At 51.7% G+C, this 26366-nt stretch overlaps 1 protein-coding gene across 4 annotated transcripts in view; it reads right to left on the bottom strand.

Annotated features, from left to right (window-relative positions):
- Positions 1 to 26366, bottom strand: part of SFXN5 (sideroflexin 5) — a gene marked incomplete at both ends in the record, with an annotated part of 112980 nt that overhangs the window by 19702 nt on the left and 66912 nt on the right. For 2 of the 4 annotated variants that reach the window (XM_079721449.1, XM_079721450.1), the window contains 3 exons: positions 2331 to 2416; positions 4587 to 4702; positions 20549 to 20639. The exons of 1 other annotated variant lie outside the window; for it this stretch is intronic. In XM_079721449.1, coding sequence (XP_079577575.1) covers positions 2331 to 2416; positions 4587 to 4702; positions 20549 to 20639 — 293 coding nt within the window. The remainder of the gene's footprint in view (positions 1 to 2330; positions 2417 to 4586; positions 4703 to 20548; positions 20640 to 26366) is intronic. One more of the 4 variants, XM_079721451.1, reaches the window with a different exon arrangement.

The raw sequence follows: 26366 nt of genomic DNA, 5'->3' as shown, positions 1-26366 counted from the left end.
AGCAAATTCCAGCTTCAAGATTCAGTAGCCTTGAAGACAGAAGCCCTCCCTTCCTCATTTGCCCAGTGGTGTCCTTGTGTGCACTTGCAGTCGCTGGTATTTGGGGACAGCCTCAGTTCACCAGAGAGCAGCATATACGAGGTCCAGGGGCACCAAAGCAATCGCTTCCCATGATTTGTTTATTTTTGCAACTTCCAGAGGAGATTAATATTCTTCTTTTTTTTTTTTTTTTTTTGCTGTACACGGGCCTCTCACTGTTGTGGCCTCTCCCGTTGCGGAGCACAGGCTCCGGACGCGCAGGCACAGCGGCCACGGCTCATGGGCTCAGCTGCTCCGCCGTATGTGGGATCTTCCCGGACCGGGGCACGAACCCGCGTCCCCTGCATCGGCAGGTGGACTCTCAACCACTGCGCCACCAGGGAAGTCCCGAGATTAATATTCTTACGTCTCAGCGTTCAACACGCCATCCCTTGCTCAGGTACCCACGCCCACTATGCACCTCCCCCACTCTTCCAGGGGACAAAGGGATCATCCCCTCAGCTGGACACAGGGCCCCTTATCAGCAGGCCCGATGAGAGAGCGTGCTTTGCTTCTGTTGGGTTGGGCTCTTCAGGGTCCACGCAACAGGCCCACACCTTGCCCAGAGAGCCCTCCCTTCCACCAAAATCCTATCTTACTCTCAGTGCCAGCTTCAGCCCCTTTCCTCTGGACCAGCCCTCCCCTCAAGGTCACCGTGACCCTGTTCCCTCACTGCCGGGTCCCACCTGCAGCTGACCTGTGTGTGGGTCCTGCCCTTATCAAAACACAGGCTTTCTGAGGCCAGTACCCCAAATCTGCCCCTCTCCTGTCTCCATGCGGGGTGGATTCCAAAGACAGGCTGATTATGTGCTGTGATCCAAAAATCCAAGAGGCAGCCAGCGTGGTAGGAAGAGCCCAGTTTTGCAGCCGTATTCCTGGGCCCTGCCTGGCTCTGCCATTTCCTAGTGTGTGACTGTAAGCAGATGATATAATCTCTCTTTGCCTTCCTTTCCTTGTCTGTAAAATGGGGACATCATGCTCACCTCTTTGCACTGTTGTGAAGGTTAAATGAGATCATTCATTCATTCAACAAACACTGAGCATCACTATGTGCTAGGAACTATGCTAGATGCTGTGCAGGGCAGTAAACGAAAGGAACTGACCTGCCTCCATGGAGATGACATTCTAATGAAGCAGACAGATAGCATATAACTAGATAAAGAATCTCAGCTATTGATAAGTGCTGTGAGTAAAAATAAGGCAGTGTAGCGGGGGAAGAAGTCCTGGTGGCTGTAATCTCGATGGGGTGGTCAGGGAGGGCCTCGTTGAGGAGATGGCATTTGGGGGGGACCCGGCTGGGAGAGGACTGGGATGCAGCCAGTGCTTAGCTGTTAAGTGTTAGCTGTTATTGTAATTTGCTTTGTGGGAATACGAAGGTCCCCAAATTGGGGAGAAGCCCCTGATCCAGAGCCCCAGAGGGAGTGCCCCCAAGCCCATCCACTGCCTTGAGGTGCCCCTCCCAGGCTGGGCCCCCGGGAAGGAGGAAGCGATCACCTCTTCACTTTTACCTGCACCAGACCTCCAGGCCTTTGCTCATCTGGCTCCCCACACCTGGAACCCTTCCCTGCCCCTTGCCGTCCTCCTAGACTTTCCCCAACCCTCAGGGCCTGCCCAAACCGGCCCGCTTCCTCCCTCCTCTCCTCAGCCTCTCCTTCCAGCAGCATTCCCGTCTTTGTGATTCAATTTCACACTCGTTAATTAATAGAATCCCTCCATCATTGTTCTTATTATTGTATCTCCTTATTTCTTTATGGTCAGGACAAAGTGTTCTCAGAACATCCCTCTGAGGGCGGCAGGGAGGTTAGTACAATTATTATCTAAATGAAGAAACTGAGGCTCAGTGAGGTGGTGGCTTGCCTCATGGCAGATGCCGGAAAGGGATGCGCTGGGCCCAAGGCTAGTCTTCCCACCATAGTCCTCAGACTCTCTCTTCACCACTGGTCCTGTGCTGTGCACTAATAGAGCTCGTGCGTGCGCGCGCACACACACACACACACACACACACACACACACACACACACACAGCCTAGAACCGCCAGCTCCAGGGCAGGGCCAGCCTTGTCCATCAGGACATCCCTCCTAGAACTTAGCACAGGGTCCTGAGCAGCCAAAGTCCATGAATTCTCACAGGATGATGCCAGCAGCCCTGCCAGGGAGAGTTTGAACAAACCAGGACCCTTGCCCTGGGCCAGCAGGTCCCCCTTCCCCCACCCTCTCCACCACGATGGCCTCTGTCCTGGGCCCCAACTCACTTCTCCAGCATGGACATGACGATCGGGGGTAGCACCAGGATGGGCATGGGGAGGACCACCCGTGTCAGCGCCGTCTCCAGCAGGGCCTGAGGGGCAAGCAGAGGCTGTGGTGAGCGGGGCGGGGGTGGGACAGCCTCGGGGCGGCAGCCCCGGAGCCCCTAGGTGTATGTACCACTGCTAAGCACATCTGGCTGAACGGAATAATTCATGGAATCGCTCACGAAGCCATATTCCAAACAACAGGAAAAAGCCACCCCCTCTTCCCACCGCAGATCCCCATCACCTGCCACATGTGGGGGAGTGGAGGCAACCCAGAAGCGGCCCCAGCAAGGGGCCTGCGCCCAGGGAGGTGAACCGGGTGGCGGGGTACAGCGGCTGGGAGGAAACATATGGAGGACCTGAGATGCTCTAAAAACAAAGCAGGCACTGGAAGGGCCAGAACAAACAGCTGTGGCCTGCTGAGCCGCTGAGGCTCCTGGTGCCCAAGGAGAAGAGGGATTCTGGGATTTACTTTCTTTTCCCTTAAAGGCAAAGATTTGGAGGATCTTGCCATTTCCTGGCTCTGGATGAGAGTCTTTCTTAATGACAAGAGGTCAGCTTTGTAAGTGGGAAATGCTTCTGCTGACTGTCTGCTGTCCCCATATGGGGTCTGCCTGGGGACTTGCTCTGGAGGCTCCCTCAGGATTCCTCGGCGGGGGGGGCGGGGGTGCTGGTCAAGGCACAGCTCAGTGGCAGTTCTGCACCCTGATGGGCATTGTGATGAGTTCCTTTAACCCCACGGGCTCCCAGCCCTCAGAGAAGGCTCAAGGAATGCTTGTAACCCACGGGTCCCTGGAGTCCCAAATGGCAAGGGGCTGATAGAGCCAGGAGAAGGAAGCCCAGGGCTGCAGAAGAGCTCGGGGTTCCCTGCTGTTTGGACCACAAGGAGGAGATATCACAGTTGGCCTCCCTCACAGCAAGTAGGGAAGAGGATAGAGCTGGATAGGAGGTTAGGGTGATGTAGGAAATTGAGGCCAAATCCCCTCTGATGATGGGCTCAGGGCTAAACATTTCTCCCAGGAACTTGGGTTCTTCATGACCAGCCTCAGGAAGGCCTGGGAGAGGTCCCTCCAGTCTTCTGAACAGGTGTGGGGATGACAGGGGGCCCAGAGCCTGTGCAGGAAGCAGAGGATGCGGTGTTGGCACTGGCACCCCCGAGCCCCTTGCCCCTCACAAGCCTTGGACAGACACTTACTTTCCCTGAGATCAGTCAGTGCGGGGGGAAGGACCAGGACAAGAGAAGGGTCTTCCTACATCAGAGGCTTATGGAGAAGGCCTCAGTGACAGGGTGCAGTGGGGGGCCACGTGGGAGCTGATGAGGGACAGGGCTGGAGCAGAGGGGACCCAGCACTTGGAGGCCAGAGCAGGACAAGCCACTAATTGCCATTAGGATGAAGGCTGGAAAGCACAGGGGGATAAACAAGTGGACAGGATTTTTTTTTTTTTTTTTGCGGTACGCGGGCCTCTCACTGGTGTGGCCTCTCCCATTGCGGAGCACAGGCTCCGGACGCGCAGGCTCAGCAGCCATGGCCCACGGGCCCAGCCGCTCCGCGGCATGTGGGATCCTCCCGGACCGGGGCACGAACCCGTGTCCCCTGCATCAACAGGCAGACTCTCAACCACTGCGCCACCAGGGAAGCCCAGGATTATTATTATTTTTTTTTTAATTACAATTGCTAGATGGGTGAGGCTGGTGAAACCAGAAGTGAAAGAGGGCCTTCCTGTAACAAAACATCCCTCCGCCTCGACCACACTCACTCCCTAGTGACGGATCACCTGCAGAAGTGCCTATTAGCAGCACACAACCACAAACCATCAGCTTCTATGAGTCCTCTTCTCACCTGGGAGGATATGAAGGCCCTAGGCCCTGGGTCCTGGGGAAGGGAAAGAAAGCTCTGGTGTGGGGGGGTCTCCTCTGCCCTTACCAAGTAAGAGGTCAGAGAAAGCACGTCCCGAGGGGCTGGGACAAGAGATGGGGATGTTTCCCAGTAGTGATGAGGCAGCTGGAGAGAAGCAAGGGTATCTGGTGGGCAGGTGTGGCTGGGGCCAGACCTGAGGCCCGGGGCTCAAACCGATGGGGGGTGCGGGTGGGGTGAGGAGGAGAGCTCAAGAGGGCAAGGCAAGGGCGCTGAGGACACAAGTCCCTGGGAAATGAAAGTGTCTAGGGAAAACCGACCACAGCCTCCCTACCAGCCCCCGAGCCCCCAGACGACCCACATGTCTGGCTGCGATCTTGGAGGAGCCCACGAGGTTGCCATCACCGTCCAGGACGTCAATCCCCTCCTCCAGCTCCCCATACCGCATCAGGACCACGTTGCAGATGTTGGCGCTGGCTGGAGAGAGAGGAGGGCAGGGAGCCGGCGTGAGGGGGGCGGGTGGCATTCTACCCTGCGCAGGAGATCACTGGGCTCCACCCGCACCAAACAACAAAGGTTCTGAATAAATGCCACGTCTGCTCAAACAGTGGGCGAAGGTGTGGCTCTGCTGCCTATCAGCCTGGTGAAGGATTTGGGGGCCCTTGGGAACCTGGAGAGCAAAGGTGGAGAATAACCAGTGTTAGGAAGGAAAGGGAAACTATTCAGGGCTTAGAGGGCGGCCAGTTATCAAGGGTGCTGCTTTCCTGTCCTCAGGCGCAGGCCCCAGGGGCAGGCGAAGTGGATGCCCATCTGGGAGGGCTCTCGGGCTTGAAGACGCATTGCCCACACTGGTGCCTGATGCTCCACCATCAGCACCTCAGTCCCTTGGGCTGCCTTTCCGGGCATCCTCTTGAATGCCAGCCCCCCACATTTAGCCCCTCGCTCCTCAGAATGAATCAAGTTCCCAGAGATTTGCTTCCCCGACAACAGGTGCCAGAGCAGGCAGGAACCTCAGTGCTAACCCGGCACCGCCCCCTCATCATATGGATGGAAAATTGAGGCTCAGAGATGGGGAGTGACTTATCTGAGGTCACACAACAGAGCGGGACAGAGCTGAAAGGCTACAGTGCCTCATCCTTCGGGTACCCAGGAGATGGAAGGGTTTGGGGCCGGGTGGGGTGGAGGTCAGGCACGGCTAAAGGCATACCTTCTACGTTCTTGCTTCACGTGCTTGGGTTTCCTCCTTTGGCCATGCCTTCCCATGTCAGCTGAGATCATGGGGACCTGGGCTGAGGGGAGGGCTCCTGGCTCCTTAGTTCAGCACTGTGTGTCAGAGTTTGGGTGGCCACCCATCAGCTGGTGACTGGCACAGGGAGCCTCTTTCAGCTCCTCCCCCCCAGGATCCACGTGGCTGGCCCTGGGCTCAGGGCCGGGTGTGGGTGCTGACCTCGCCTGAACTCCTCCGGCCCTGTTCCAGGATGGAAGTGGGGGGACTTGGGGGTGGTGGGAGGGTGGGGAGTCGGGGGGGTGACAAATTTGGAGCCCGCCTGCTCCACTCCTCCCCCAAAAGCGCCTTGCTGTGTTTAAAGTTTTAATTTTTGCTAATTAATGTCAATTAATTTTGTATAATGAGTGTTTAATTTTGGGGAGTGTGTGAGCCTGGGAGCGACTGCAGTTCTGGGCTGTGAACGCTGATTAGCATCAACACCTGCTGCTTCCCCACTCCCTCCACTGGGGGGGGCGGGACACCAGGGTTTGGGGAGCTGGAGGGCGGCAGGGCCTAGTGGGCAGGTGGAGGAGGACCACAGATGCTCCTGGTACCCAAGCCAACACTGGGGAGAAGAGTGGTCCAGGGTGCTTGCAGCTGGGGGACAGGATTCTGCAGGTGAGGGGTGGCTTGAGGCCCTGGGGGTCTCTGAGCCTCAGTCTCCTGTTTCAGTCAAGTGGGGAGGTGGAATAAACAGAGAGGAAGACTGAGATACTCTGCAGTCTTTGGAGAAGAAAAGCAGGAGACCAAATACAGTTTCGAAATGTATTTACAGCACATATGCCGTCTCTGAGTAGCTCTCGTGTTTCCACACGACACACAGGAGCAGTGGGAACCATGCGCAGACCTTTTCGGCATCAGTTCCTCCTGTCTCCACAGCAGGCATGCTCTCCTGTCTTACACAGGGGCTCTCAACCGGGGCCATTTTTATGAGACATTTGGCAATATTTGGAGGCGTTTTTGATGATCACAACCTGGGGGCGGGGGGCTGCTACTGGCATCTAGCGTGATCTCTAGAGACCAAAGACGACTAAACATCCTACAATGCACAGGACAGCCCTCAGAACAAAGAATTTTCCAGCCCAACGTGTCAATAGAGCTGACGCTGAAAAACCCTTGTCTTACACACGTCCAGACTGACAGAGTTAGGAAGGTGAATCTGAGGTAAAGGAAGAGAGAATGGGAGCCTGGGTTTCAGGCCAGCTGGGCTTGGGTTCCAGTCCTGACTCTGCATCTCCCCTCCCCGCCCTCAGAGGTGAGCTCCTGATAGCCCCAGGGCCCCCAGAGTGGCCTTGGGAAGGGGCACCTGGCCTGTGTGTTAGTGACTCGCCCTCTAGTGGTGGCAGGAATGTACTACACCCATCGCACCCCTGGGACGGCTAGGCCCTCAGTACCCAGGAGACCCAATATTAGTCTGTCTTTGGAGAGAATATTGGGGTTTTCTGCCCTGAAAGGCATCAATCTCTGCCCTCTGAGAATCCTTTCCACCACCACCACCACCATTCCAGGAAAGGCAAGGCCACAGGAATGTGGTCCAGGGGAGGAGCAACTGCTTAAAGCCAGGAGCCAACAGCAGACTCTGCAAAACCCACCCCCCGCCCAGCTTCCCAAGTGAAAAAGGAAGGGCTCCGTTTAGTGTCTCCACGGGAGCGCTGGGTGCTGTCTGAGCTTACAGGATCTCCAGGTAGAGGGAAGCCAGGGGTGGCTGAGACATATCTAGTCTGACCGTGTGTGTGTGCACGTGATGGAGACAAAGACAGGAGACAGCATGGTTTTCGAGGTGATGGAGCTGCCCCAGGCTCATGGTGGCATCTCGCCTGCTCTCTGAAATTTCCGAATGTGTGATGTGGCCTCAAGAAGGACAGAACAGCCCTTTGGTTCAAACACAAAACCACTTGAGATGAAAGACAAAGCATGAAAGGAAGGGAAAACCCAGCCTCCCTCCCCTCCTGGACCCCTTTGGGGATGACAATGTCCCCCTCTCATCTGAGCTGCCTGGCTGGAAAGAAAGAGAAAACGCTGAAAGCCACCTCAGAAGATGGCAACCCCAGGCTCCTCCCTTGGAACACCCACAGTTCTTACTGCTTACACAGACAGCACATGCCCTGTAATCTCTTCTGTTGACCATGTACAGTGGGTGTTCATTTATTAAGCACTTGCTGTATGCACCGGTTGCTAGCCATCCTTGCCATTGAGCAAGGAGAATGCCAGCCTGTTTTAGTGATTTCATTTCCATGATCTCTTCCAGAACTTTCAGTTCCGCTGTATTCCTTTCAAACCCTCCCAGGTCCTTCTCATCTCACTCCTGGACAGTCCAACTCCAGAGACATAGACACTGAGAGACTAAGTAAATGAAAAGAGAGAGAGAGAGAGAGCAAACATGGGCTATGGGTCTCCTTTCTAGCATACCAGCAAGATCCATTATTGGCAGTATCAGCAGGTTAATTAAGCAGTCTGTTAGTGATAATGTTAAGAAAACTGGCACATTTTCAACTCAGATTGACACCATTCAAGACTCCAGCATAACTGATGTTGGAGCAGTGATGCTAGGAGATGTCAGTGGATGAGAGAGAGAGAGAGGGAGAGAGGGAGAGAAAGAGAGAGAGACAGAGATTGCTTCATGCTGACGGCAAGCTCAGTGGCAAGGCCTGAGGAAAATATGCTCTTGCCTGCTGCAGATGTTCTCACATCAGACACATCATGATGCAAAATCATGCAGACTGTGAAGAGCTAATGAAGTGCCTGTGTGAAAAGTACAGTGTGGGGGGGGGGAGAAAGAGCAGTAGATAGAAAGACAAGTGTGCAAGTAAGTTCTCAAAAATATGACTACAGGGGAGCTTACCCCTTGAACTAGCACCGGAACAGAGGCATAGATCAATGGAGTTAATAGTCCTGAAACACCCCCAGCTTCAGGGGAAATGAATTTGTGTTAATGAAGTTGTATCGACTTGCAGGGAAAGGGCCATTTAAATACGGGGTGGAGCAATGGGCTATTCATCTGGGAAAACCAAATACCATAACTCATCTGCATTTACGCATATTTTAACATTATAAAAATCACCATGTGCCTTACAATGCATGTTGCAGAGGGATTTTACCTGCTCTTCATCACAACTGTCTGTGCATGGGTGAACTTAGCCACGTGTAGAGGTATCTGCTCATGCAACTGTCACCTCAGCTGCCCACAGCAATCCACACAGAATTTGAACTTAAACTTAGATTCCTAATTGTTGCCTAAAACATCTTTTTAAAACTTACGCTATAATGGAGCATGTACACGAAAAGTTATTGTACATGCAGGAGATCGTCTGCCAGATACCAGGCAATGCAATTAAAGGCAGCAGAAATTGCCAAACCATAGATAGCTACCCTAAAGAAATGCTTGCCCATATGCACAAAGAGACATTTACAAGGATGTTAATTATAGCACTGTTTGTAACAGCAAATAATTAGAAACAACCTAAATGTCCACCATTAGGGAACTCACGTGGGAAGATCGCCAAAACAAACTTATGTGAACAAAGTTATTGAGTACGTACAGGATGATTTACTGAACGTAAAACCCCACAACCGGTACACACATGTGTGTGCATAAATCCTTGGGTAATATTCTAGAAGGATCACACCTCACTGAGTAATCCTCTTGGGGAAGAGAACCAAATTTGGGAATTAGGGGTTATTGAAGAACTTCCACTTTTTTACCCTAAATTTTTCTATACTGTTTGCATTTTTACAATGAGAATGTAACCATGATTTACTTGTCTAAAAGTTGAAAAGAAAATGCCAATCTTCTTGAAGTAGATCTTAAAAATTTTAAAGCCAGGAGGGGTTGGTGTGACCTATTCATGGGTCCTACACTTAGGCATCTGTTTTAGAAACTTCCTGAAGAAGCTGATTAACTTCAAGAATATTTTTTTCCTTCAAGTAAAGAATAAAATGAAACCACAAGTATAACGAAGTAGGAAATGAAAATAATCCCAATAATCTTTCATATGTTTTGAAATTATACTGTCAATTTAAAAGGGGTTAAAAGGGTCAAGATTACAGGCAGAGATTATGAAAAGCTGTGATGGCCATGATGCTGTGTTTAACAATCAATGCCCAAAAGAGAATTGTAAAATGTGAAAAAGCCGGGCTTCCCTGGTGGCGCAGTGGTTGAGAGTCCGCCTGCCGATGCAGGGGATGCGGGTTCATGCCCCGGTCTGGGAAGATCCCACATGCCGCGGAGCGGCTGGGTCCGTGCGCCATGGCCGCTGAGCCTGCGCATCCAGGAGCCTGTGCTCCGCAATGGGAGAGGCCACAGCAGTGAGAAGCCCGCGTAACGCAAAAAAAAAAAAAAAAAAAAGAAAAAGTGAAAAAGCCTGAGATTCAGAATCTGTGGTATTGAAAAAAGTGACTTGGAGTGAATATGTAGTGAACACTTGTTTATTCCTTCAAATGAATATGAAATATAATCCTCTCCTCTTCTGAAAGGTTATTACATTAATGCCTCATAACTGAGGCATCTTAGAATTGAGAAACATGGCATTTGATACCTATTTATGAACAATATTATAAGAAATGGGAAGCTTTAAAAATATACTTATTATATATGACAAAGGGCTACCAATATTAATCTATGGAGGGTCATGGTGACTGACTCCCAATAGCTATTCTACCCCCAAAAGATTAGTCTAAACTAATTATAATAACCCCTCCCTTACCAGTGATTGATTTAGGAAGGGACACGTGACTGATCCTAGCCAGTGAGGGATGTCTGCAGGACTTCTGGGAAAAGTCTCCTCCCACTTAAGCAGAGGTGGCAGGCAGAGCCTCCTCTCCTCTGGGCAGTGGTGGGTTTTGATCTGATGTTTGGAATTGAGGCTGCCATCTTACAACCATGAAGGGAGCAAGCCTGAAGATGAAGCCCCTGGCAGAGCATAGAGATGGAAGGAATGGCCCTGGATGCCTCACTGGAGACTTGACCTCTGTAAAGTAATAAGAGAGGCTTTATTATTTAAAGCCAGATTGAGTTGAGGGCTTCTGTTACTTTCAGCCAAAAACAATCATAAAATGCATAAAGAGTTTTAACAATTATTAAGAAAAAGATATAGTGATCAACAGACTTAGAGAATGAACTTATGGTTACCGGGGGGGAAGGATGGGGGAAGGGATAGAATGGGAGTTTGGAGTTGACATGTATACACTGCTATATTTAAAATAGATAACCAACACTATTGTAAAGCAATTATACTCCAATAAAGATGTTAAAAAATAAAATAAAATAAAAAATAAAATAGATAACCAACAAGCACCTACTGTATAACACAGGGAACGCTGTTCAATATTCTGTAATAACCTAAATGGGAAAAGAACTTGAAAAAGAATAGATACATGTATATGTATAACTGAATCACTATGCTGTACACCTGAAACTAACACAACATTGTCAATCAAATATATTCCAATATAAAACAAAAATTAAAGAAAAAGATACAGTGATCAAAATCACCAAAAAATATTCAAGTAAAAATTCATAAAAGAAATATTTTAAAATATTTTAAAAATCAATGAACATGAACTTATTAATAGTCAAAGACTGATATTTGAATCTAAGAAAAAAAATCAATCTGCAGGAGTTCTTTATATGTTTTGGAGACTAATCCTTATTGGTTTAATGGTTTACAAATAGTGTGTAGCTTGTTTTCTCACTGTTGGTGGTGTCTTCTGTCGTACAGTTTAATATACATATATTATCAAATAAGCAATCCTTTCCTCTCTGGTATATACTTTTTTTGTCATCTATCCTAGGACTTCCCTGGTGGTCCAGTGGGTAAGACTCTGTGCTCCCAATGCAGGAGGCCCGGATTCGATCCCTGGTTGGGGAACTAGATCCTGAATGCATGCCACAAGTAAGAGTCCACATGCCGCACTAAGAAGTCCACATGCTGCAACTAAAGATCCTGCCTGCCGCAATGAAGATTCTGCATGCCACAGTTAAGACCCGGCACAGCCAAAAGAAAGAAAGAAAGAAAGAAAGAAACTCTATGTTTCTACTCCAATGTTCATCTATATTTCCTTCTAGAAGCTTTAACATTTTACTTTACACATTTAGGTCTTCAATCTATCTGGAATTTGTTTTTGTGGATGGTATGAAAAGGAATCTACTCTCTCTCTCTCTCTTCTATTTGGAAACCCAAATGCCCAATAAAGTTAAGAAAAGATTCTCAACCATACTGGGAATTGGAAAATGCCAATTAAAATGAGAAAAGAACCATTTCAGATGGACAAAAATTTTTTAAAGATTGATAATACCAAATGTTGAAGAGGATGCAGGGAAACAAAAATCCAAACCTTGCAGGCAGAGTGAAAGCCAGTATGCTCATTTGGTAAAGGTAGAGATGGGCATTGCCTCTGACATGGTCATTCCACTTCTAGGTACAGACCCTAGACTGTTGACTCTCAACACTGGATGTACAACTGGAACCAAATCTGAGGTAGGACCCAGATGTCTGCATTTCTTTTTAAAGCTCCCCAGGTGGTTGTTTGAAAACCTCTGGCCTGGAGAAGCTCCTACTCATGTGCACATGGGCATGAGTATAAGGCTGTCTGGTGCAGTACTATGTATAATAGCGAGAAACTGGAAACAACCTAGATGTCCCCAGTTAGTCTGTGGAAGACTCACGCAGCCTACAGCAGCTGAGATGAATGCATATGTATTAACACAGATAAATCTCAAAACTACAATGAAGAGCAAGCTTTAAAAGGATATGTACAACACAACACAGTTAATGTAAACTTAACACACAAACAATACAATTTCTGGTTTATGGTATATACACATAATATACAATATAAAAACACAAATGGGGAGGATGCAAGTCGACAGCCTTCCTCAAGAGAGAAGGAGGAAACCAGAATCAAAAGGCAGAGGGCACAGAAGGCTTTGGGTACATCTAATAGTTTATTCTCTATTTTCTATAATAGTCCATGTGTTTGAAATAATATTTCATAATCTTTAAAAAACAGCCACAGAATGAGTTACCGTGGTTGTTAAAAGGATAAGTTGGGATTTTATGACTGTCATGGAAAGACATCCAAAATTTACTGTGAGGTTAAAAAGTGATTTACAAACAGTATACACAGTATGATCTCATTTGTATTAGATATATATTTATATAGGCATATTTATATTATAGATAGATACAATAACTAGGCAGAGACTTCTACACATTTACATGTTTATTTGAATTTGGAGGGATATATACCAAACTAATCTGTGGGGAGAGGAGGGTGATTGTTTAACTTATATCACAATCATGTATTATCAGAAAAAAAATAGAATGATTTTTATTAAAACAAAAACAAAAACACTCTAGTGGTCCCCAGGAGACTTGAGCTCCCACCTTGCCTCCAGGTTGACATTGAACAAAGTTCTCCAGACTCCACTTCCTCCCTCTCTTTTATTTTGTAGGTAACAAGTACAACAGTAAACAATCCAAATCACATAGAAGGGTAAATAATAAAAAGTAAGGTTAGGATTGGGCTTCCCTGGTGGCGCAGGGGTTAAGAATCTGCCTGCCAATGCAGGCGACATGGGTTCGAGCCCTGGTCTGGGAAGATCCCACATGCCGCAGAGCAACTAAGCCCATTCACCACAACTACTGAGCCTGCGCTCTAGAGCCCACGAGCCACAACTACTGAAGCCCGCGCGCCTAGAGCCTGTGCTTTGCAACAAGAGAAGCCACAGCAATGAGAAGTCCACGCACCGCAACGAAGAGTAGCCACGCTTACTGCAACTAGAGAAAGCCCGCGTGCAGCAACAAAGACCCAATGCAGCCAAAAATAAATAAATAAATTTATTTTAAAAAAAAAGTCTCCTTCCAATTTAGTTTCACTCCCCTCCCCTGAGGCAACCACTCTAGCCAGATTCCCATGTCCCTGCCAGACACAGTCTATGTATTTACAAGCAGACATGTATGTACATCATCACCTTACACACACACACACACACACTCGAATCGCACCAGACTATATAGCCCCGCTGTCTTTAGGGAAGTGATGGTTATCAGATGGGGATGTATACCTTAATATTTCCTTGATTTCATGATATTCCCCACCATTCTGCCTGAGAGGCAGTGCTATATGGCACAGATTTTCTTTTAAGTAGCTTGAGAATTCGGGGGGAGTTTCACAACCTATACTGAAGTGTCACAAACTCAGGACTGGGAATTTCTGGATTGAAAAATCAGCCTGTAGACTGAGGTATAGGCTGACTCTGAAGTTAGAGATCTCCGAATAAAAGATTCCTGCTAACACATTCATCTTCTGAAAAGCACCCTTTTATCACAGCTACTCCCTAGCTGGAGATTCCTCAATGGTCCTCCGTTAATCATAAGCTAAAGCTCGAACTTTCAGCTAGTATTCAAGGCCCCAACATGCCCTTTCCCCTCCCCCTTCCCCAGCAGGCCTGGCCCACCCCAACCAGGCCTGCTCCTTCCACATTTATAACCCCTCCTCCCCTGCCTCGTGTTTCTCCACCTCCTCTGACTCTGGACTTCTCTGCCTTCTGTATTTCAGGAATTATAAGATATCTGAATTGGAAGGCCATTCATTCAGTAAGCATCCTCTGAGCACCTACTATGTGTATGCCAGGTCCTGGGCAAGCTGCCCAGAACAGGTGAGATATTCACACATAAGTGCCCCTCTCAGATTTTTGGACCAGGCTACTACTCAGACACTTCCCTAACCCAGGGGTCAGGCAGCTCATTCCATTAACAGACGGTCAGTTTTTCAGAAGATCCTGCTACTCTTGTTTGGCTCCACTTATCAGTGCTAGTCTGGATGTGTGGGATCCAGAACTAAACAGACTCCTTTGTTTTGGCCACTCTATCTCTAATAATGCAGCTGAGGTCGGAGGGAGCCTCAGAGCCACACACCACGCGGCAGACCTATTCCAAGCATACAGCCCACACAATCTCCGGATCGTTACCCTAAGTAACGATCTGGTCAAATCAGGTCTCAGCACCTCTACACTTTTGCAGCCGCATTTTTTGAACAGCAAGCCTTACATCCAACCTTGTGAGATCTTTTTGGATCCTGGTATTCTTGCCTGTGAATTCATAATCACTGACAGGTTGCTACCCCTGTTCCTTGAGTCTGACCCGTAAGGCCTCCTCTGACCAAGGCAGTTATAAAATAACTGAAGGGGACGAAACTGAAGGCAGAGCCCTAGGACACACCCCTGGAGACTTCCCTCTGGTTGACTTGGTCCCACTGGCCCTGTCCACTTGGAGCCTGACACACACCGGGGCCCCAGGCCAGTTCTCGGTCTGCCCCTGATTCTGGCACCCAGTCCAGCCTACCCTTCCAGATCCAACCCAGAAAGGCTGAAGAATGTGCCCACGATGACCTGGTCATCCACCCTAGGCCTGCTGACTGAGTGAATGACAGTGCTAGTGAAAACTTGTATAAGAAAACAGAACATTCAAAGAACAATTTAAAAAAATACCAGAATAAATGTCCAAGCAGTCACAGAATGTGGCCACCAATGTCATCAGGGTAGGGTTTTACTACTGGGTGCCCAATTTCAAACCATTTCTACTAAAGCATTCATTTGTTCACTGAACAAACCCACACTGAACATTGGGTGGCAAGCACAGAGGGGGTTGGGGGTTGGTGATGAATGAGGCCTAGTCCCTGTCTTGGGGAGTTCAGAATCTGATGAGGGAGGGAGACTTGGAGACAAAATGGGTAGTTCCAGGATAGACATAGGCACACAGGGTGCTGTGATCTAATCCTGACTGGGGCTACCAGGGAGGGCTTCCTGGAGGAGGTGATGCCTGAAGTGAGAAACGAAGGCCTGGCAGCCAAGAGAAGGCAGAGTGTGGAACTGAGGTAGTGGGGAAGAGTGGGCACTCCAGTCAAGCAGGACCTTGTGCAAAGGCCTGGGGTCCAGCGAGAGGGCAGGAGGGAGGTCACAACGTTGACCATAGTGTGACGGGGTATGAGCAAGAGCAGGGCCAGGTCGAGGAAGCGGCTTGAGGGCCTCCAGGATGGCCCTCAAGCGCTGTGGACGCCACATTAAGTACCACTGACCTAGACAGAAGGAGCATAAATCACGAGGCCCAGGACACAGTGGACACAGGTGCACTCTGCTGTCTTCCAACCACAGGGATGAAGGGTGGAAGAGGTGAGGCCTGGGGACTGACCCTTGAGGCTCAGGCACACTGCCGGGGCCACCTCCCAGGTGAAGAAAGCAGGGTGGATTGAGCACCAGGGGAAGAGTGGTAAAGTGAAGGGGGAATCAATGCCAGGAAGACCCACGGTCTGGACGTGAAGGGAAGCGTGGAGATGAGGGCAGAGGTGGGGCACGCTGGTGTGAATGAGCAGGAGACCTCTCCCAAAGACTGCCCAGACGCCCCGAGGAGCAGGCTCACTTCTGGACACAGAGACTCCTTCATGGCGATGAAGTGAGCTGTGACATTTAATGTAAGGGACTGCTGCCAACAATGCAGGATGAAGTCACTTCCCACAAAGGGATGATGAGGCTGCCATTTCCGGTCCATGCAGGAAGGTTATTCCCTGTGCAAGGAGTTGGCCAGCGGTGCTGAAGCACAGGCCTCCCCTGCCGGGAGCTCAGGCCCAGATGGGGCTCTTTATGAGCACACACGCGGCTTGTCCCCTGCTCCACGTGGATCCAGCCAGACAGCCTGGGGGCAACCTCCAGAGCTTCCTGTCCGGCCCTCACCGCCACATGCACAGACGCAGAGCCTGGGTACCCAGCCGCGCCCTCAGCTCCAGCTCATAGTCCCCGCCCTGCCCATGCCTCACAAGATAAGCCTGTGCCTCTCCCTGGTGCCCCATCATGGCACCTGGGACCTGCCTGCCACTCCTCCAGCTCCCACCTCGAGGCCTCACGGGAAGGCTGTTTGTGGAGCTTGCCTCCCCTGGACTGGACTCCGCTCATGGAGACTGGTGGCTGGACCTGGGGGCAGGGGTATTTTTCCAATGCCTCCTCGATTGACCTTTAATTACACTGTTTGCCCAGCTCCCCAAACCATTAACTTCCACCTCGCAGCAACCACACATCAATTAATGGAGGGCCTGCCCCGAGCCCGAACTCCTGAACACAATTAAGCGTGACAGTCCACAAATAAGAAAGAACTGAAGAATTAATTAAGGTCTAAACAGATTAATTACCAGTCCCCAATCAATTCCAATGCCAGCACGCATGCTTCTGGGCTCACCGTCTTTCCTAACATCTCCATGTATAAATAGAAACTGAGATTTCCCACATGATTGCTGTCCTAGACCAGGGCACAGCAAGGCTCCGAAACCACCTTGAGGGAGAGAATTGGCTGCAGTGAGCATCCTCGGGGCTTCCCAGGCACTCGGCACACACGCATGCACACACGTCAGTCATATACACGTGCACACAACCCCAGCTGAAAAGTCAGGGGCCGACTGGTGGAGTGCTCCTGGTGGGTGCTGAGAAGCCCCAGTGGCCCCTGGACCACACCCCTCAGCTAGTTTCTCCCTGCAGGGCTGAAGGAGGTATCCAGGTGAACTTGAAGCGGCCCTGGCCTGAGCCTGGGAGGCCTGGGCTTTGGCCAGCTAAGGATAACTTTCAGCAAGCCTGAATTTGTCTATTCTTCTGTAAAACGGGGATGGCTCACTCTGCTAGAGGGTCCTCTCAGAGAGAGAATGAGGAGAACTGAGGGGGAAGAGAGGCCTGCCGGGGGAGACGTGGAGAGCCGTGGGCTGCTGCCGCACCGGGCTCTGCAAACCCGCGGGAGGCCCGCAGCCACTGTCACGGAGGCCCCCGTTGGAAAGGGCTGCAACAGGGTCTGGTCTGAGGCCAGAGAGCGGTCGGAGTGGCCGAATCAGGTGCAGGAATCAGGTATCCTGTGCCCGGAAGTCTCGAGCCTCTCTCTTGGGCAGCAGTGGGGCACCTCCCGGACTTCAAGCTGGAGCAGGACAGGACAGAGCAGCGGGAAGAAGTAGCTGACCCCAGGAGCCTCCTTGTTTCCCAGCTCCTGAGCGCCAGCCCGCCCAGGGGAGAGGGCGGAGGGGTGTGGCCGCTGAGCACAGGGCACACGGGCCCCTCCAGGACCTGCTCTCCCCTGAACTGGACCCCCTTCTGCTCCACACACCACCCGCCCCCACCCCCAGCTACCAGGGCTTCATCTGATCACTTCCAATTGCATCAACCTGCTCCCCGTGTGTACTCAGGGCTCTGTGAGTCCTGTCTCTCCATCAGGCCAGGGGGCCAGAGGGCCAAAGGACCCTCTACAAGGTAAGACAAGTCCTGAGCAGGCTTCTCAGTGGCCTTAATGGCGGCCTTGCGCAGTCTGGTCTTGCCTGCCATGGGAAGCAGAGGTGGACACCTGGAGGGACCTAGGCCCTGCCAGTGTGCGGTTGGGCCGACAGATGCTCTGTCCGGCCGGAGGCCCTGGGGGATAAGGTGCAGAGAGGCCAAGTGCAGGGACTAGTCAGTGGCCTGAGAGGACCAGGGAGCTTTTAAGCCCCTGGGGGGTGAGGTGCATTCCTGTTCCCCCTGTACACCACTGTGTCTGTGTCCACCCAGGGGGTCGGCAAGTGCCCATTTGCAGGTGGGCCTGGGATGGACACTGGGGGCGAGAGATGGAAGCCCGCATGTGGGGGAGGAGAGACGGGGCAGTGGGTGGAAGGCAGGCAGGCACACAGCCAGGACTTGGGCAGTGGGCCTGAGGAAGCAGCCAGAAAGGGCCTACTGCTCTCAGGATCCTGGCGAGTAAGGACTATCAGGGCTGCAAACCACACCGTGTATACCCTGAGCAACTGGCTAGGGATATGCAGGATTGCAAGACCCTCCATAATGGCTGGACCAGCGTAAGGGGCTGCAGCTCCTCCCTGACAAGAAAAAGGGAGGGGAATCGGCTGGAGCCCAAAGAGGGACAGGTCAGAAAGTCTCAGGTGGGGGGACAGAAAGGTCAAACCTGAAAGCAGGGGCCGCCTCCTGAGAGAGCCCCCAGAGAGGTTAGGACCACTTTCAAGGTCACACAGCAAGACGGCTGGCCAAGCAAGGCTGGAATGGGACCCTGGTGGAGTCCTTATCTGAATTTGGTTCAAGGACAGATTACATCTCAGCTGAGACCAAAATCCAGTCCAGTGCAGCTGAGAGCTGCCCCCTCCTCAGGCTGCATCTGACCCTCCAGCTCAGGATGGCTAGGAACGCAAGATCGGCAGCTGTGTTCACTCAATTAGGCCCCTTAACAAAGTCAGATCTAAAGAGTTATTCCATTAATGGCCCACACCAGAAATAGCTGAGAGTTCATTAAAAGTGTGGAGTTGCTATAGCAATTATCTGGGTCGGCTGAGGATCAGCCGGGTGGTTGGTCCTGGGAGTTCATTAGCCTCTGGGCCCACAAGGAGGTGGGGCTGCTCAATAATGATTTCCCACCTACTCACAGGGGCTTTTCAGGTGCTTCAAAGCACTTTCCTATGAATGGAACTGGTCTGTGGTCTCATTTGATCCTCAGCTCAAGGCTGTAGGAAGGTAGGTACTGGTGCCCCCATTTTACAGATGGGGAAGCTGAACCCTGGAGATGAAGAACAGGGTTGGGACCATGAGCTTGGGTCTCATGCCTGGCTCTTCAGGCTGAGGCTTGGTATCAGGGAGGTAATGGGACCTCATGCCCCTCCTGGGCCTGCCCCAGCTTTGTCTTCTGGCATGAGATGGGGAACTCAGTGTCATGGTTCAAGCACTTTCTTCTCCTTCTCTCTTTTTTTTTTTTTTTTTTTTTTGCGGTACGCGGGCCTCTCACCGTTGTGGCCTCTCCCGTTGCGGAACACAGGCTCCGGACGTGCAGGCTCAGCAGCCATGGCTCACAGGCCCAGGCGCTCCGCGGCATGTGGAATCTTCCCGGACCGGGGCACAAACCCGCATCCCCTGCATCGGCAGGCGGACTCCCAACCACTGTGCCACCAGAGAAGCCCTCTCCTTCTCTTTTGATGACTAATGGTGGTCAGCCTTGTGTTTCTTTCAGTGTCAGTGTTGTGTATTTCTTTTTAGTTTTTAAAAAAATTTTCACTGTTGTGCTCTTTCTCCAAATAAGGTGTAGGCTTCTTAAGAGCCAGGCTGGGCTTTGTGGGATCTCAGGGCCCAGGCCTGGGGCACCTACTGTAAGCTCAGGTCTCCAAGACCAGCAAAGACTCTGCTGAAAGCAGGCGAAAGCCCCTACACACACACACACAAACACACACACACACACACACATGTGCACGCACAGTTACCTGAATATGATTGGAGGTCCCTGAAACGTAAAGGGCCCACCACACAAGGGCTTGGAGCACCAGACCAGCGGGAGCCTTAAGCCTTCCTCTGTGTCAGGAACCCCTGTGACAGGCTGATGAGGCCTTATGCACCCCTCCCCAAATAATGTCTCTAAGTGCATAAAACAAAATATGTAGGATTACAAAGGGATTATATTGAAATAAGTTATCAAAATATTTTTTCAATTGTGATACAGTAATAGATGTGATTTTAAACTAATTAATTAAAAGACAAGATCTACTGGCGGATCTATTAAATATAATTTTGAATTAGTGTTGAGCATAAATGGTATTTTAAGATCTTTGTAACAACTGTAATGTGACATGAAAATATCTGTGATTTCTACTGGTGACAGACACAAGTCCTGCTTATTACTGTGATTTGCTGCCTATATTCATAATGGAAGGAAATGTTAAATTTCAGTTAGAGGTTAGTATAAATATTTTAACCAAGTCCACGAGATCTACTGCATTCTATCTACTGACCCCTTGGGGGTCTAGGGATCCCCGGTTAAGAATCCCTGTGCTAAAAACAGAATCTCAGGCACAGAGTTGGTCAGTGGCGCCCCAGTCACCCTTTCTTCTACCTACACACATTTTGTTCCAGTCGCCCCAGCCAGGAGACACCCCCCACCCAGTGTCAGGAGAGGTGTGGAGGGGCTGTCCAGTTCCCCCAGAGCCCGGCCGCCCCACACGCCCACAGGTGGTACATGCATGCCTGTTTACACAGGCACAGACCCTCCTCACTGTGCAAGGCTTACCTACGGCGGGGAACGGCACAAATCTCTGGACGAGAAGGCGGGTGGCCGGGGTGAACTTGTTGGCTTTCTGAACCAGGACATTAAGGCCCACCTTAGAAAGAGAAAACAGAAACAGTGTGTGGTGCTGCAGCAGCCCATGGGGGGAAGGGGCGGGCTGGGGGAAGAGCAGAGAGCGAGGGGCACCGTCTTGCCCTGGAACTGCACTCCAGACCCTACATCCTCAGCGTGACCTGATGCTGCCGAGACCCAGTGTGGCTCCTTAAAGCATCACTGCCCAGTCATCCCAGTTAACCGGCCCATGAGAAAGAGGGAGAGGAAAAGCATCAGCTACACACACACACACACACACACACACACACACACACACGCACGCACACACGGGCACACCTATAGCCTCTCTGGGGAGAGGAAAAGGGATGGTGGGGAGGTTGCTGTTAGAAGAATCTATAATCTGCAAATAAGTGAAGTGTAGAATGCCCCTCATTCCCACCCAGCTTCTTAAGTACCACCTTCCTGGTGTCCCACTGTGGACCCAGGCATGGGCCTGGCCAGACAGGGAGGACTCAGCACAGGGGGACTCACAGGTGACTGGAGAGGTAAGCAGAGCCGCCCAGAGCAGGACGGGGGTGCATCGGACATCCGGGGCTCTCTGTGCATCTTCACTCAGACTCCAGGTCCCCTCACCCAGCACAGGACACCTGGGCCCCCCTTGCCTTTGCCTTGGGCACTCCCACTCCAGTCCATCCCCCATGCCGACCCTCGTCTTCCTGGAACACAGGTCCAATCCTGTCCGCCATGTCAGCTCCTCCCCACGGCCTGTGCAAGTAGGTGAGTCTCCTCCATGCAGCCGTTGTGGCCTCCATAACCTCCCTTCCCCACTCCCCCAACACCCACGTTCTCTCTCCGTGAGTCCAGTCAACTGAAACGTTATGTGCATTTCCCACCTCAGGGCCTTTGCCCTTGCTGGTCTCTATGCCCCGAACCCCTTCCTTCCCCTGCTCAGTCTACACCTGTTCTTGTTTTTTTTTTTTTTTTTTTTTTTTTGCGGTACGCGGGCCTCTCACTGTTGTGGCCTCTCCCGTTGCGGAGCACAGGCTCTGGACGTGCAGGCTCAGCGGCCATGGCTCACGGGCCCAGCCGCTCCACAGCATGTGGGATCTTCCCGGACCGGGGCACGAACCCGCATCCCCTGCATCGGCAGGCAGACTCTCAACCACTGCGCCACCAGGGAAGCTCTACACCTGTTCTTTAAGGCCCAGCTCTGAGCGCCACCTCCAGTGTCATTAACACTGGGAGTCACTTAACCTTTCTCTGCCTCAGTTTCCTTATCTGTAAAAGGGAAAGTAACGTCTACAGCACCCCAGGGCTGTTATAAGAATGTATGTGCAGTGCTTAGCATGAGCTTGGCATGTAAGAGGCCTCAATTAATGAATCTATGTAAGAATGATGTCACCTCTCCCAGGCAGAAAGTCCCTCCCTTGCACATCACGAGCCCCTCCTTCCCAGCACTCAGTACCGTGTTTGTGGGTCTGATGCCCCCGCCAGACTGAGAGGGAGGGACTGCACCTTCTTCATCTTTGTATGCCTGGCTGTTAGGGCAGGGGATGGCACAGAGTACATGCTCAGTAAAGCAGTGGCTGAGGAATAAATGCAACAAAGAAGTGAATGGATGGAGAGATCAGCAAAGTCTGGAAGAGGGGCTTCTTGGAGGAGAGGAAGGTGGAGTTCGGCTGGGGAGAAGGACGTTTCGGTGGGGAAACCGCATGCGCACAGGCACAGGGAGACAAAAGAGGATGTCTGTGGCCAGACCAGAAGGTGGGTGTATAGAGGCCTTTGCTCCCCCAAACTGAGGCCAGGGCCAGCCCTCCCCTGTGGGACTGTGGACCTGATGGGGCTGGGGACAGCCTGCTCTCGGCCTGGCACACCTGGTGGTTCAGCAGGCCACCCTGGCTCTGGCCTCAACCTTCTGGATTGTTGGGGAAGATGAAGAACCTTGGGAAAGCCTCCAGGGCTGCAGGGTGCCCGCAGCAGTCAAATCAGGGCAGGCACGGCACGAATGGCCCAGCCCAGGCCGTAACTGTGAGGCCTGGGAAGATAAGAAGTGCCAGCCCGCCAGCCCCTGGGCAGTCCAGGACCCCGCAGAGCCAGAGTGCTGCCAGGCAAAGCCGGCCTGGGCCCTCAGGTGCCTGGCCACCATTTGAAGCCTCAAGCTGGTGGTCAGAGTCAAATTCTTATCCTCTCTTCCTGATCAAGGGGAGGCAGGGAGGCACAGAGATGTGCGGCAGCTTGGACACACTTCAGTGGAAGGCGGGGGCAGGCTGGGGGGTGCTGCCCACCCACCCTGGGCCCTGTGGCCCTGCTCCCAGGATTCCCCTCCTGCTCAGATGGAACTCACCAAGGCCAGGTCTCCCCACTTTCAGCAGCAAGTGACTACCTCTGTGACTCAGAAATGGTTCCCCCAACCCCCCAAAATACCAGGGAATATGTTCCTACAAGGTGCCATCGTGGAGGGAGGCCAGAGGACACACAGGCGGGCGTTAGCCGTGAGGAAGAGGAAAGGGGCATGCGGAGACACCAGGCCAAGTGCTGGGCACACCGCGTGAAACATCTTAATTAAATCCCCACTACCAGGCTTATAGATAGGGCGTGTTGCCCCTTTTAACAGATTCAGAGAAGTTCAGACAGGTTCAGATAGGTTAAGTAACTTTGCCCAAGGACAGACACTATTATGAGGCAGGTGAAACTAGGATTCAAACCCAGGGTCTGCAAATTCCAAAGCCTTGCTCTTAGCCACTGTGCTATTTACTTTCCAACTGTCTTCCATCTCAATGAGGAACGTCTGACAGGCCATTTTTAAAAATCACTACAAGCCATTTAAAACTGGCTGTTTGCAAAGCAAAAGCCTCCCTGAAAAGACCAGCCTGGGGCTGGGGCCCAGATGCCTGGAAGGCAGCTCCAGGCAGAGAAGACAGGGGTCTTGAGCCACCTCTGCCCTCGGCAGCTAGAATATAGAAGGTCTGGGTTCAAAACCCTCCACATTTGTTTGGAAAGATGCAGGAAGTACTGGAGGAATGGGAAGCAGGAGTCCTCTGAGAAGCGAACAGGGAGCTGGAACCCTTCCCTGGCAGCCTCTTGAGGGCAGGCCAGGCTGGAAGGTGGTGGGAGGGCAGGAAGGAATAGTGGTCATTGGTTGTAGCAAACACTCAGACATGCCCACTGCCCTCAAGCCTTCCCCTCCTTGGCTGGCTGTTCTTCCCACCGGCTAGGATTGGCACAGTCCAGAGTGATGACCCAGCCTGTCTCCCCCACCCCAGGTGGGAGCCCAGGCTAGGGAGGAGGAAAGAAGAGAAAAACAATTCTTGGGTCCCAGGTCTCTTCTGGCCTCCCCTTCCCTGAAGCCACCAGGGTCTCCCCAACATGGACGGGTGAGATTTAGTGAGGCACACACACTTTTCTAAGTGCACAGCCCACATGCCTGAGCATGTGGGAAGGGGCTGGGACCAGCAAAGTAGGGAGAAGGCCCAGGCACATGTGTGGCTGCAAGCTCGCTAGGAGCCAGTGAGGTCACGCCGTCCACTCACCAAGGATGTGCCTGGTGGCAAGAAGGCATGAATACAGGGGAGGCCCCCAATCCAGACCTTACTGTCCCAACAGCTAGGATGGCCACAGCCTGGGAAGGAGCCAGGGTGGGCTGCTGACTGGGTTGGGAGCCTGTCTCTTCTGGTTCCTTGGGGACCCTTTGGCCTGGAACATTTGGTGGAGCCCATTAAAATTAAAAAGCCAAGTGGCTGGTGGCTCTGAATGCCAGCTCACTTTCCCTGGCATGGTGGGTCCTGTTTAAGGGAACCAGCTGGCATTAATGGCACACAACTCATCACGAACAGCAGCTAGCGATCAGAAAAATCTGAGCTAACAATCGGGTTCAGGAAAGATAATGAGATATGGAACAATCACTGCTGAGGGTCCCCCGGGGTCTGTTTTAACAGCTTCCAGATAAGCCACAAAATAGAAATTAACCAAACAGGGGCTGTATTTTGGTGGAAAGGAACACAAACGGGGTGCAGATTTCGCATAAGAATTCCCCATGTGGCCAGCAGACAGGGGTCCTGGGAGAAGCCAGAGCCCAGGACCCATGGGACATCAGATTTGGCCGGAGGAAGCAGTGGACATTCTCTGGCTACCTCTCTCCAAGCTCTGGCTCCCAGGGGGGTAAATTTGCCATGGGCAGCTGAGAAGGTCAGAGGAACAGGAGGGAGGACTGGCTCCCTGGCCATCCGCTGTGGTGGAGATAAGTGCTGACCAGTACCAAGAATTGGGGTGGGGTGGGAGCTCCATGTCACAAGACCTTCAGTGTCATGTGCTAAACTGTCTCCTTGAGTATGAAGGTCCTTCCAGGCCAACACCAGCCTAGCTTCTGCAAGGCCTGAGAGGAGACCTCAGATGGGATTGGGGCAATGCCTGCATCACCCAGGCTGTGTCCTCCACTCCAGCCCACATATCTGGTCCCCTGCGGGATGCCTCTGTCTCGATGGACTTCAGGCACTCCACCTGCACACACCACAAATGAAGGTTATCTTTCTCCTCACCCACACCCGGTCTGCCTCTCCCATTCCCAGCTCAGCTCCTCAAGCCAGAAACCTAGAAGTCTACCTGGACAGGAGTCTCTGCCACCCCACATCCAGCCCACGGGGCAGAGCTCCCTGTTCTATCTGTTCGGTGTCTTGAATGCAGCTACTTCTCTCTCTCTGCTCCTACCACTTAGCTTAAGCACCCATCACTTCTCCCTGGACAGCTGCCCACATCCTAACTGGGCTCCCTACTCGCACCCCTGACCCCTCTAATCCCCTGTATAATCCACAGCAGTCAGAGTGGACTTCCAAAACTGGATACCAACGTGCATTAGTCTTTCAGTGGCTTCACTGCACTTAAGACCCGCAGGGCCCTGCATGACCTCCAGGCCATGCTTGCAAGGCTCCAGCCACCTTGCCGCCGCCCTGCCTCTCCAACGAGCCAGTTCCCTCTCTCCTTCCCTCCCTCCCTCTCTCTCAAGCCCTGCTGTCCCTTGGCTTCCTCACCTTTCAGCTTGAACATCAAGCCCTCAAAGAGGCCTCCTCTTCACTCGGGGCTCTACCTTTTGCAGCCTCTCACAGAACCTGGAACTCTTCCTTCCATGTACCTATCACATTCCCTAAGTATATTCATTTACTTCTTAAAATGTTGGGAATCAAAGTAACACATGTATATTATGAGAAACAGAACTGCACAGAAGTATTTTTACCTGTGGACTCTTTACTAAATATCCATCTCTCCCAATAGGCTCTAAGTGCTGGGCACAAGGACCGTGTATACTCTCTTATTCCTCACAGAATTTCTGGTGCCTGGTGAAATGAGTAGGTGCCTAATAAATGTTTCTAGATAAGTCAAGTGATTGATTTCTGAGGCAGAAAAAAAAGGGCCCTGACGGAGACGCCTTATGCAGCCGCTGCTCTCCACCTCAGCAAGCACAGCTCTCTGGGGCTAGATGCTGCATGCACAGGTCTAAGGTCACCAGAGCATATGGCTCACCCACTCTGCCAGGAGGAGGGACCTTGAGGGGGCAGCCCCCAGGGCTGTGAAGGCTTCTGAGAAAAGGGATGCCCAACTGAGCCCTAAGGCAGAGTAGGACGCAGCCAGGTAAGAAGGGAGGGGGACTCAGCAGGCTTCAGAAGCATGAAATACCAGGTTGTCTGCAGCTGGCTTTGCAGACTCTCCTGGCACCTGCCATAAGGGGGTCCAAGGGGCCCCAGAGAACAATGGAAGGGGCATGTCTGAAAGGAGG

Source organism: Hyperoodon ampullatus (genome assembly GCF_949752795.1).
Source record: "Hyperoodon ampullatus genome assembly, chromosome: 15".
NCBI classification, from domain to species: Eukaryota; Metazoa; Chordata; class Mammalia; order Artiodactyla; family Ziphiidae; genus Hyperoodon; species Hyperoodon ampullatus.
The sequence above is the reverse complement of the archived record's forward strand: the minus strand, read 5'-3'. Positions and strand labels throughout refer to the sequence as shown.